Here is a 13486-nt window from a genome sequence, read left to right on the forward strand (position 1 = left end):
GCTAGCATATTGCAGTTAATGTATGCATCTGTTTTGTTTGGGTCATTGAACACAACACCATGTAACCAAACCTGTGTGCGTGTGTGTGTGTGCGCGTGTGTGTGTGGTGTGTGTTACAAGTTAACCGTGTTTCTCAGTCACTAGATCATCATACCAATAGGATGTAAATGTTTTTTGCATAAAATATCTAAATAGGAAACATATCAGTATCTTGTAGGTTTGAATATGAAGAATATGGGGAATGTCAATATAATTTGACTTGTATGCTGTGTGATAAGTCCTCTTTTCAGTTTTGAAGCATACATGTCTATCTGCAGCACGTATGTCTGACGAGGTTTTTCTTACGTTGCACTGTTGGAAAATTATACTTAGGTACTTAAAGTAAATAAAGTTCCTATTTGTGGCATTTACAGTGGCAATTTATAATCTGAATGTTTTTGAGTAAAATTAGAAACTATCAGATCAATAGGCCTACATAACTAAACAAGAAGATGAAGATGAATCTTGATGAAGCATCATTACTTTTCACTAAAGAATTAGTCCCAATGTTAATAGTGAGGCCTCTGGATTATTGTGGTGATTTAAGCCCCCTCTCCTCCATTGTATTGTATTGGTCGTAATTTACCTGGACAAATAAACCAAAAGTAAATACAAGTAGTACAGAAAAGGATTAGGGCCACATGTGAAATATGTATTTTAAAGTAAGTAAAAATAAAATATATACTGTACTTTAAAACACAAACTCCGATGTCTTACTTAAAAAATACAGACTTTGTTATATGAGAGAGATCATTTAGCCTATGATATTTGGGTGGACTGTTCTTTAGAAAGGACCAGGGTCCAAAACTTTGTCTACCAGCCAAATCTATAGTGAATTTTCAAATTTTACCTGCCACTCAACAGATAACCATAGCATTTATGGCTGGTGAGTGAAGCAAATCTACAAGCCACTTGCATGTTTTACCAGCATTTGGCTAGCAGATGGTGCTAATGTTGGACCCTGTACAGGATTGACCTGGAAGATAAACCAATAACTTTCCTGTTAATCTTTGAGCCCTGCGGAACACCGAAACCCCGAGACCCAGCTTCCTTTAGCCCGGACCGGCGGCCGCTCTGTCTGCTGCTCTGGTAACTAACCACCTCCACGCTGTTTTTAGAACCCCAAAACACAAGCTGAGTATACTTAGTGTAATGGATGCAGAGTTAAGAGAAAGATCAGGAAGTTGCAGCGCAGTTGACGGCAGATCGACCAGTCCTGACCGCTGCAGGGCTTCTCTTCGGTCTGTAACATGTCTGTGTTGTTGCTTGTAACCCTGCAGCTGATCTCGGCGGACTCGACTCGACCCGACCCGACCATGGAGATTTCATTTGCAGAGAAACGAGCTCTAGTCACCGGAGCAGGAAAAGGTAAAGGCTCCCTCCACTTAACACACACACACACACACACACACGACGTTTTCACTGCTTGCACTGACACCACCAGGCTGCTTTTAAAAATCCCATCCTCTTCAGCCCTGTGGAGGACAGAACATGAGAAAAGTTCCAATAAAGACATGCATGAATAAATGTTTAAACAAATACAGGAATATGTAAATAAATACAAATATAAATAAAGGCCGAAATAAATTAGGGTGACCATATATGATTTCCAAAAAAGAGACACTAGGCAGGCTTCGAAACACAAATTCACACCGGCTTCTCAGAGGTTAATGAACATGCTTTATTATGCCTCAGTGGTACACATTAACTTATGTAATGAATAACAACAACTTGTGACAAAATAATAGCTCTTTTCAAATAAATAGATAAATGTTAAATAATGTTTTAAATATGACCTATTCTGTGTCAGCTTCAAAATGCAGCTTCAACTAAATATCTCTTAAAACCTTTTCAACGTAATAAGATAAGGTATTTGGGTGTCCATGTGAGCTTTGAGATCTCCAGCATCTCTATTAGACACTGGAACATATGCGCTAGCTTTGCACACGGTGCACTCCGCCACACACTTGTCCCGACCAGGACGGTACGTGGAAAGTTATTTTTTGCAGTTCAACTGTGAAGCTGCCCTTACGCTTTGCATTTTCTGTGCATTGCTGCTCCGCTGTCTGATCTGCTGGGTATCCCTTATGAGGTCATAAGGGGCAAGGTTACCTCCCCTTCCTCTGCTTTGCCCACCCAGAGAATTTGGCCCACCCATGAGAGAGAGATATCATGGCTTTCAAATGAGCAAAGTGGCAGTTGGTCAAGGCCACACACCCAGCCTCCACCTTGACCCCCCCCCCCCCCCCCCCTCTCATCCTCCAAAGCTACAGACTCAGAAATTGCACATATTAAGGAAAGCTCATTGTGGGACTGGCTCTAGTGGTTGTAATTCTGCACCAAGGGTGAATTTTGGGAAAGAGACTTATGGTATATGGTATTAGGGGACTACTAAGGTCTATATAAAAGAGACTTCAGATACAGTATTAGGGACCACTAAGGGTATATAAAAGAGACTTCAGATACAGTATTAGGGGACTACTAAGGTCTATATAAAAGAGACTTCATATACAGTATTGGAGGACCACTAAGGTCTATATAAAAGAGACTTCAGATACAGTATTAGGGGACCACTAAGGTCTATATAAAAGAAACTTCAGATACAGTATTAGGGGACTACTAAGGTCTATATAAAAGAGACTTCATATACAGTATTGGAGGACCACTAAGGTCTATATAAAAGAGACTTCAGATACAGTATTAGGGGACCACTAAGGTCTATATAAAAGAATCTTCAGATACAGTATTAGGGGACTACTAAGGTCTATATAAAAGAAACTTCAGATACAGTATTAGGGGACTACTAAGGTCTATATAAAAGAGACTTCAGATACAGTATTAGGGGACTACTAAGGTCTATATAAAAATTTTAAAAAATTTTTTAAAAAGACATTCTGTGTAGTTCAAAAGCAGCTTCAATAAATATCTCTTTAAACCTTTTCAAGTAATAAGTAAAGGGTTTTTGGGTGTCCCCGGTGAGCTTTGAGACCCAGCATCTCATAGACACGGAACATATCGCAGCTTTGCACACGGGGGCCTTTCCCCCCCCAAATTGTCCGACCAGGCGGGACTGGAAAGTTTTTTTTTGCAGTTCAACTGTGAAACGCCCTTTCGCTTTGCATTTTTGGCATTGCGCCCCGTGTCTGATTGCGGGGGTTTCCCCTTTGAGGTTAAGGGGCAAGGTTTCCCCCTTCCTCGTTGGGGGCAAAAGGAAAAAGGATTCGTAAGTTTTGGGGGATACAAAGGTTATATAAAAGGACTTTAGAACTATTGGGGACTACAAGGTCATAAAAAGAAATTCGTCGTTTGGGGGATACAAGGTCAAATAAAAGAGAACAGATAAGTTTTGGGGGACCAAAAGGTTTAAAAAGAAATTTCAGAACATATTAGGGGACCACTAAGGTTAAAAAAATTCGATACAGTAGGGCCCAAAAGGTTATAAAAAAAACTTAGATCATTTTTGGGGACCACAAAGGTCTAATAAAGACTCAATACGTATAGGGACAACCAAAAGATCAATAGCGCTGTCAGACTCCGTCTAAAAAGGCCTAGTCTGTCCCAGGTTTTTCCCAAAAAGGGAGTTTTTCTCACCCCGCGCACTAAATGCTTGCTCTTGGGGGAAATTACTGGAATTGTTGGGTCTTTGTAATTAGAATGTGGTTTGAACTCCCTATCTGTAACGGTCTTGGAGAAACAATGGTTATGATTGGTGCTTGATAAAAAAAGGAATTGAATGACAACAAAATAAAACACAGTGTAATTGAAAGAAAACATGTCCTTCAAAGTTATAAATGTGGAAAGTACTGTAAAACACACTCAAACTGTCCTTACGGTTGCTTACAATGTTATCAACCATTTGTCAACTATTTGTACTTATAGGCGTAATTTACAGGGGGGATGGGGGGTTACAACCCCCCCCCCAGTAATCAAAACGGACCAGGGCATCCCTCCTTAAAAAGCCAAAATGATTTCCTTTAAATAAATAAAGACATTAACACCTTAAATGGATAATGAAAAAAGGCACAAATTGCTGTAGGAAAATCCACTAGCATGCAGAAAATAAAGTGTTTGACATTCAAAATTTCATCTCAACCCCCCTCCCAATGTTGAAACCAAAGTGACGCCCTTAGTTGTACTACTTATAAATGCTGAATATTGGGACTTAAATCAAAGTTTCACCATGAAAAACATTACCTGATGAAAGCTGGGGGTTATCAAAATGAATGTCAATTAAAAAAAATCAATTAAAAACTGTAATGACATTGCATGGGAACTTTGGAAGACTGATCGAGGCATGCCATGAATTTGCAGACCCTCAAAGAGTCTTGTCAGTGGGAACACAGTGAGAAATGGAATAGAAAAAGCTTGTTGGGGGGTGTGGTGTGTGTGGGGTGGTGTGTGTGTGTGTGTGGTGTGTGTGTGTGTGTGTGTGTGTGTGTGTGTGTGTGTGTGTGTGTGTGTGTGTGTGTGTGTGTGTGTGTGTGCGTGCGTGTGTGTGTGTGTGTGTACGTCAGCTCTGGTGTCACGGCAGCAGCTCCACGCTGTAATGAGTCTTTGTGTTTATGGATGCTTTGTGTCTCAGGGATCGGCCGGGCCACGGCTCTGGCTCTGGCACGCTGCGGGGCAAAGGTCACAGCGCTCACACGTACGCAGGCTGACCTCAACAGTCTGGTGCAAGAGGTACTCCGCTCACTTTGACTTCAAGTTCTACGTGATGGATGGTAGGGAGGAGAGAGATTTTCAAAGAAAAACAGAAAGAACATTCCCGCACACACTTGCCATTTCGGTCACAAGGACCTTTTCAATTCAGAGGACATTTGGTAATTTCATAATCAGCATCACAATCAGAAAGCTGGTATTGCCACAGTAGTGGGAGTACATTGAAGTTGCCTCGGTGATTAGGTGCGTACATACCAACAAACATATTAAACTATAATAAGAATAAACGATAAATACGGAGAGACAAATCCATACAGAATAGCTGTTTAAGTAGTTCAACCCTTGTCTTGTCTTCCCGTCAAAATTGAAAATCAACATTTTTGTTGACGCTTTTTATTGATGTTTTTAACTTGTTCTTATGTTTTTGTCCCTTTTTTCAATGTTTGTCACTTTTTTTAATTTTTAACACTATGTAACACTAACTCATTGACTTTAGTTTTACAGTTATTTTTGGAATTTATGGTCCATAAACCTCATTCATAGGAAATTATACCTAATGTTTAAGTTAGAAGAGCAGAAATTAGGAATTATTTAAGCTAAAATTAAAGGAATGTATGTCATGGAATGGAGCATGCATTAACTCGTAATCTAGGAGCCATGCTTCGCCAAACTGCTTTATTAACGAGGATGCTTATGGGAAATGTATTGTGAAATGTAATGAAGTGAAAGTTTCCAGAAATATCAATAACGTAACATAATATTTGCACTTTGTTACATTATAACACTGTCATGGACACACCTCCAAAAACAGCTGTGGATCATCATGTCATCATGATTTGTATTTAAGCACTATCACTCTACTCTTCTATTACATGTCTTAAGGAAGAGTTTTCAGACGCTATCTATTTATTTTGCACCAATCTGGAATTTAATATCAACAATGGAAGCTCTGTCTCCTCTGTTATCTGCGCCAACATGTCTGCTTCTTGGTTCCTCTCACAGTGTGCGTCCATCACCCCGGTGTGTGTGGACCTGGCAGACTGGGGGGCCACGGAGGCGGCCCTGCAGGAGGTCGGGCCCATCGATCTGCTGGTGAATAACGCCGCCTGTGCCAATCTGCAGCCATTTCTGGATGTTACACCCGACCAGTTTGAACAGTAAGACAAAGCAGATAGTCATGGGATTTAACCCAATGTAGAAGATACACACTTCAGGTCCCCACCACAAGGCTTTGTACTATGGGTGACCGAGCTTTTTGTTCAGCTGCACCACGGCTCTGGAACCAGCTCCCGAGTGACCTGAGAGCAGTACAGAACCTGGACACTTTCAAAGCTGAACTGAAGACTTTTTTATTCAGGAAAGCATTTTTGTGCTGATTGTTTTTATTGTTATTATTCTCCTGTGTAGCACTTTGAGATTCTTTGGAATGAAAAGTGCGTTATAAATAAAATATATTATTATTATTATTATTAGATATGAATCAGAATCGACAATTTCAGGGCGACCTGGTATCTCCCTTGGTTAAGAGTGCGTCCCATGTACTAAGGCTCAGTCCTTACCGCAGTAGTGCAGGTTAGATTCCAACCTGCGGCCCTTTGCTGCATGTCGTCCCCCTTCTCTTTCCCCCCTTTCTTGTCTACAAAGGCAAACATCCCCCCTAAAAATAATCTAAAAAAACAATTTCAATCAACAACTTCATCATATGGCACCCTGTTATGTTTATTACAATATATGTTCTAAGATGTCTTTCATCCCCAGGTCATTTAATGTGAACGTGAAGGCTGTACTCCATGTGTCTCAGGTAAAATAACGGCTCAGATCACTACACTTGCATGCCCTGCTTTCTTGGCTCCATTTTTTATTTTTATTTTTTAATCTTTTGGTTGTAATAGATGTTTGGCTGATCTAAACATTACTGGTAACCTCACGCCTATTTTCCACCGGGCCCGTCTGCGCTGCATTCTGAGCACAGCCATTCAAGTCAATGCTTCAGCTTGGTCAAGCCAGGCTCTGGTCCATTAGCCCGGTCCTACCAGGCTCTGGTCCATTAGCCCGGTCCTACCAGACTCTGGTCCATTAGCCCAGTCCTACCAGGCTATGGTCCATTATCCCGGTCCTACCAGACTCTGGTACATTTTATTTGTCAAGAGAGTCTGGAGAGAGAGTCTCTCTATTGACAAGTGTTAAATTCCTTGAAGGTGGGTCCTCTGTTGAAGTTTCAAACTATTGGATCTGCCCAGAGCCACTCTGGATCTGCCATAACCAAATGTTAATGAGGTCTCCCTGTCAATGAATCTTATTTGTTTGTGTTTGCATTTGTCTGTTTGTGTGTGTCTTGTTTATGAGCTGCGGACACTGTTCTTGCGGTTGTTGTTTTAGTCGTGTTTCCTTCCTTGCCCTATTTCCTCTCTTTGTTTTGGAATGAGACATTTAATTACAAGGAAGTATTGTGGAAAAGGTGACCTGTGCCTTTTTCGGTGTGTGTTTAGTGTACTTTTCTGTATGTTATCATCTGGACCAACGGTTTGCACTTTAATTTGATTAGATTACAGAAATAAAAAAAAAACAGCCAACGTGACGTCAGCTTAGCATCGCTAGCGTTCCCCTTAGCCAACTCCTTCACCACTAACGGAGTGAGATGGAAAATCTAACTTTTCCTAAGCCCCGTAGTGAGGGGGGACCCAACATCATGGCCCCTAACACAACTCAGCAAATATTGTTCTTGCTCGGGCTTTGACTTCTGGATATTCGGCAGCGTTGCCACCATGGACCCAATGGCTTCGCTCGCATCTTTCATTACAGAAACTCCAACTCAAACTAACGCACAACCTCAACATCATCACTCTCAGTCTGTTCGCTGATTGGACCGGAGAAAACCCGCAAATATACCACAAACCCAGACGTTGTACTGAAAATGAAAATTGAGCAGAATTACTGTATGTAGGAGGGCGGAGCCAAGCTAGGGCGTTCTGATTGTCACTGCCCAATGTGAGGCGAGTGCAGATTTGAGTTGTGAGTGCGTCACTTTGCGACAAGTAGCATACAAGATGCTAACGAGAGATTTCTGTAATGTCAACACAGTAAAAATAAATCTACTTAACGAATTTGGTTCACTGCTGGCTACACGTAAGCATCAAACACAACAAAGGTTGTCAGTTGAATGACGTTTTGAGCTAACGTTAGCAATTAAACTATCATAGATAGCTAAAACATTTTTTTTAAATGACTGCTAGCTTAGCTACAAGCTAGCAATCAAACACAAAGGGGATGGACGAGCAGTGTATCTACTGTCTCTTTACAATCCTAACAAGCTATTGAGCATCCTGCATCAATTTAAATATCTGCCTCACAGGTTGACAAAATGTTATATTATGATATTGATTATGAATATTGTGATATACAGTAGATATTCATTTTGATTTTTTAAACATATGTAAAATTCCAAATGTTACGGGAGAACGCACCAAAATAGATTCATAACAAACAAAACAAGTTTTCTTACAACACAAGGTTTATTTTAACGGGCTGTCATATTGGACTGGTCCAACATGAATAAATAAATAAGGACCACGTCCAAAGAACAGGACATGTACTGGTTGGACAATACAAAATAAAAAAATAAAGAGAACAGAACACAACTTTTCTTTCTTTTCTATGATTCGTTCCGTTTTGTCGTCTCAATGTATTTCTTCACTTACGCCGTCACTCTGTCGAAATATGCACACGAGTGGTACGCTCCATAGGCTTTGTCACGTAGCGGCGCCGTGCACTGACGTGTACTAACTTGCGCAAGTGACACATTGACTGGCCAATGAAATGATGAAATCCAACACAACTAAGCCACACAGTTAACGGACGGGACGCAGCACGCCACAAAATAAAATATTGCATACTCATCGCGACACTTTCGATAAAATTTTGCACGTGATATCGCAATAATGATATTGAGTCAATATATCATGCACCCCTACTGCCTCATCTAACTGCTTCTGTCGAATCAAACCGATCTCTGTCTCTGTGGTCAGATAGTGGCTCGTGGTATGAAGGCCAGACGATCAGGAGGCTCCATCGTGAACGTGTCCAGCCAGGCCTCACAGTGTGCCCTCCGAGACCACGCTGTCTACTGTGAGTAATGTGCCAACATTCACCTGGAGCCTTTCCTTGGAGAAGAAAAGGGATTTCAGTTCTTAGATCTATGTATGGGGTAAGAGATTTTTGTGTTCTTTGTGTTCCTGTCATTGTTCAGGTGCCACTAAAGCAGCCCTGGACATGCTGACTAAAGTGATGGCTCTTGAGCTGGGACCCCACCAGGTACTTTTACGCGTACACAGCATCACAAATGCCTTTAATTTGGACTATATTTTGGCTCAAACAGAGTAGTTTCTGTCGCCCCTATGAGGAATTCTAAGTAAGGACACTTACTGAAAACTGTTGACACGTCCACATGATACAAGCCTTCCGTGAACGCGCCCCCCCACCTCCCCTCCCTCCTCCACGCAGTTGCTAGTAGCCAAGGAGGACACGGAGGATTACCAAAAACCTGAAGGGGTAACCGGCTGACACACTCTTCTGAAAATAGTCATACTGAGAAATCCAGAGAGAGTTGTGTGGAGCTAATAGGCTTGATTAGCTTTGTAGCAACTTATTCAACAATGACTTGAATGTAACGGACGTTCATTTATATCAAAAAGTTACGCACTAAAGCTGTCGTTGTCTTCCCGTTAACAGCGGAAAAAACATAGGCCCTTTTTTTTGTCCCTTCTCAGCGTTTTTCTAGCATTTTCCAGATGTTTTGGTTGCTTTTTCGTTGCTTTTTTCAACATTGTTTCACGCTTTCGCCAACTGTTTGTCATTTTTTTTTCCAACATTTTTGCTGCTTATTTCAACATCCCGTATTTCAGATTTAAAAAAAAATTGAAAACAGGTTAAATTTGACCCAAAGAAAACATGAGGGTTAAAGTCTCTATCCGCTACACAGCACTTTAAGAAAACTCACTTTTTAAGCTGATTCACCTGTTACTGACTAATTTCCTTCTTCCAAAAGACGTGAAGAACACCAGGGGCAATTGGCAGGAGTTGAGTTTTCATTAAAACACAATTTTGACTAGTGTGTGTAAACTGCATGGCAAATTAGTCAGCGCACACAAGGCTTAAAGGCTGTTTATTAAAGGCGTTTTGATAGTTTCATCTGCAATAGAACGGTTTGACAAGGTTTTGCACTGGATGTCAAGTAACGTGATAGCGTCATCGCGAGCGTACAAAATAATGACACAAAAAACAGAAGCATCCGCTTTTTGCTGCGAAAAAATAAATAATTTAATACAGGGTCATGTGGAGGTCTGTTCTCTACCGCTACACTGGTTCAGCATTTAGCATAATCCCAGAATTTCAAATACTCGTAGCCACAGCAAAAGTCACATAGAGTCTCTTTTATAATGACTGAGCAGTGAACAGTATTAATGAAGAATATTAAATGAGCACGGTTAATGTGGCCAGGTTACTCGGTTGGTAGAGCGGGCGCACATAAATGGAGGTTTGCTCCTTGATGCACTGGCCGTGGGTTTGGCTCCGACCTGCGGCCCTTTGCTGCCTGTCCCCCTCTCTCCCCCCCCCTTTCATGTCTTCATCTGTCCTGTTAAGATAAAGGCCTAAAAATGCCCCAAAATCCGTTTTTTTTACTTGTTTGTGCTGTTTAATGTAAAGTAACTAAGTGCCCTCAAGAGCTGTACTTTACAATTTTGAGGTACCCTGATTTTACGTACTTGAGTACTTCAATGTATTTCAGTGTATGTTTAATGTCAGCTTTATATTCACGTCATGTGGTTCAGCACAGCAGGCTTGTGAAGGAGTGACTATGAAGTCAACTGGTTTAAAAAGAGACAATGTTGTGCACATCCATGTAATTGCTGGTGCAGAATAAAACAACATGATTTTGTCACTAAAAAATACTTTTTTTATCTAGGAGCCAAGGGTTCTCATGCAAATGCATCTTTTTGTATAGATATAATGTTACTGCTACCCTGCACTTTCATTCAGTCATGTGTTGCAGCTGTATCCTCATTTTTTTCATTTCATTCTTTTTATTTTAGCATGCATATTATAGCACATATAGGCCTACATGTATGTTTTTATATTACGTATACAGAGCCTTGACTGTCCAATGTGTTTTTTGACATATTAAAATTGTGACAAAAAAAAAGAAGAAGATATGTTTATGTGTTCTTGAATGAAGTTCCAGTGTTGTGTTCTGATCAGATCCGTGTGAACAGTGTGAACCCCACAGTGGTGATGACTGAGATGGGTCGCCTGGGCTGGAGTGACCCCGAAAAAGCCAAGACCATGACGTCCCGCATCCCTCTAGGCCGCTTCGCAGGTCAGACACTTTGGCTGCATATATACAGTACATTATGTTGACACCACGTATAATAGGAGGCCGCAGCTGATCTCAGGAGATTGTGGTCTTCTTCCTTCTGTAATACAGCGACATGCCATTTCAGATCACTATTGATATAGTCTTGCATTGCCAGACCTTCCTTTACGGGGCTGTGCAGGAGGGTCTGGCCAGTCCACACAACATTCCAGTATGGGAGAAAAACGTGCTTTGGGTTATTGCCGTTTCTTTCTTTTAACCCTCCTGTTGTCCTTGGGTTCCATTTGACCTATTTTGGAAAGTTGTCAAATTATCAAAAAGAAAAAAGGTGGAGGGTTTATTGTTTATTGTTGAAATGATCCCCATTAGTTACCATAGTGGGACGAACTACTCTTCCTGAAATGACAATCTAAAATAAGTTAACCATTGTAGAAATCATTTTAAACATTATCAGAAATTATTCAGAATAGGTTATTAAAGTTTAACATTCATTAATCATTCATACATAAATATGTCTATTCCTCACTCACAATTCTCAGATGGTACTGTGCTATTCATTTTACTGATATTCAGTGGGCAATTATTCTAATGATTGATTGCACTAAAATAACTGTTCTCTTTATAACATTATTTGGGCGTGGTGACATCCTCTGGCCATCATCAGCTGACCTAGTCAACAGAGAATGAACCTCATCACACCTAACAATTTGATTATATAAGAAAAGTGGTGGAGAACTAGAAAACCTAGCAGCTCTGTTTAGGGCAGTTTGTACACAATTTTATACAACCATTACTCTCCAGGTAAAATAAATAATCAGTTCACTACTTTCATTTAGCTTGGGTGTTTTATACAATTATGTAGCATTAGAAGACTGAGAAAAAGTGACAAAAATGTTGGAAAAAACTCAAAAATAAATAAATAAATTTACATTTTGACCCAAAAGAACAAAGAAATGCATGGTCGACCGGAAGACAACACAAGGGTTGATCAAAAAAAATCCCCATCAATTATCTATACCAACTGGAGCCTATCCCAGCATGCATTGAGTGAAAGATCAGAAAGATTGTTTTTTTTTGGGGGGGGTTCAGCCATTTGCTTTCTTTTTCAGAGTGAGATGAGAAGATGGATATCACTCTCAAAATATAGTTTTCATCATTTTACATGGAACAGTGCAGCAAATCTTTATACCTTAAGTGGAAGATGGGTAAGGAATAGTTTCTGTGTGCTAGTGCTAATGAATGGGATAGGGATTGGAAGCCCAACCTATAACCCCCCACCCCACCCCCACACCCCCACACGCCCACCCGTCCAATACATACCATGGTACTGAAAAGGAGGCTGATGGTTGATTCAGATTCAGGAATGTGGATTCAGGAATGTGGATTCACCCTCAGTCTATATGTGTTTTGTGGACTTGGATAGGGTTCATTATGTCCTTTTATAACCGGTGAGAGACCTGTTGTGTTCACGTTCTGCGTATCTGCGTCAGTGTTACACTCCAACTAGACTGACTCATCAATTCTGATCATGGTTTTCATCGACAGTCAGCAGCCAACGGGTTAATCTTATTTTTTATCTTATCATATTGTCAGAATGGGTATAGACAAAATGCCTCCAGTTTATACTATATAGGGTTGTACCATACAGAAAAAATGTAATACTACAATAATGATATTGCGATGTCCTAAACATATACTGTATGCAAACACAAAAGTAATGGGAAAACGCATCAAAATAGATTTTAAGAACATCAAAACAACAGTACTTCCACGCTGGCGAGGAGGCGTTACTTTTTGGCTGATAACATGTTCTCTTCAGTCTCCATAGTTTCGTCGTCTCCTTGAGACACACTCATGTCTTTTCTCTCTCCTCTTTCCTTTCGCTCCACACACTCGCTTTGCTGTTCGCACTCTATCTTTTCTGTCCTTTTGCTTCTTCCGTGACAGGGCGACTGGCCAATGAAATATTCAGGCTCAAAATGAATCACAACACGCAGCCGCTGGAGCATCTCTATTATCTCTATTGCAAAACCGATATTGAGTCGATATATCGTGCACCCCTAGTGTATACACACACACTTTTTTCTACATAGATGTGTTCTTGTGTGTCTGTGTGCAGAGGTGGAGGACGTCGTAAACAGTATCCTGTTCCTGTTGAGTGACAAGAGCAACATGACTAATGGAGTCACTCTGCCGGTGGACGGAGGCTTCCTGGCCTGCTGACCAACACCAGCCTGGTCTCGGCACACATCCCCCATCTGCTCTGAGGAAAAAGAACGACAACTTCCTGTCTCATCACCTCACTGCATTACACAAATAGAGGTCAATGCTATCCAGTAATTAAACTCAGCCAACCTCTAACTCATCTTTTCTCGTTTTTTTTGTATGTAATATTGGAGCTTGTTTCCTTGCTATTTA

The 13486-nt window shown here is 40.8% G+C and overlaps 1 protein-coding gene across 2 annotated transcripts; it reads left to right on the forward strand.

The window, feature by feature from the left end:
* Nucleotides 1-999: 999 nt before the first annotated feature.
* LOC116704618 (L-xylulose reductase) lies at nt 1000-13429 on the forward strand. Of its 2 annotated transcripts, XM_032540237.1 has the most exons (9): nt 1000-1128; nt 1320-1407; nt 4622-4719; nt 5701-5855; nt 6457-6499; nt 8724-8823; nt 8945-9009; nt 10954-11071; nt 13188-13429. In XM_032540237.1, the coding sequence occupies exons 2-9, from the start codon at nt 1356-1358 to the stop codon at nt 13289-13291; spliced, it is 735 nt and encodes a 244-aa protein (XP_032396128.1). In that variant the 5' UTR covers nt 1000-1128; nt 1320-1355; the 3' UTR covers nt 13292-13429. The 2 variants fall into 2 exon arrangements, with proteins under 2 accessions (XP_032396128.1, XP_032396127.1); XM_032540236.1 differs by lacking the exon at nt 1000-1128 and having other exon boundaries at nt 1153-1407.
* Nucleotides 13430-13486: the final 57 nt, after the last annotated feature.

This window comes from Etheostoma spectabile, chromosome 16 (assembly GCF_008692095.1).
Source record: "Etheostoma spectabile isolate EspeVRDwgs_2016 chromosome 16, UIUC_Espe_1.0, whole genome shotgun sequence".
In the NCBI taxonomy this organism is placed as follows: Eukaryota; Metazoa; Chordata; class Actinopteri; order Perciformes; family Percidae; genus Etheostoma; species Etheostoma spectabile.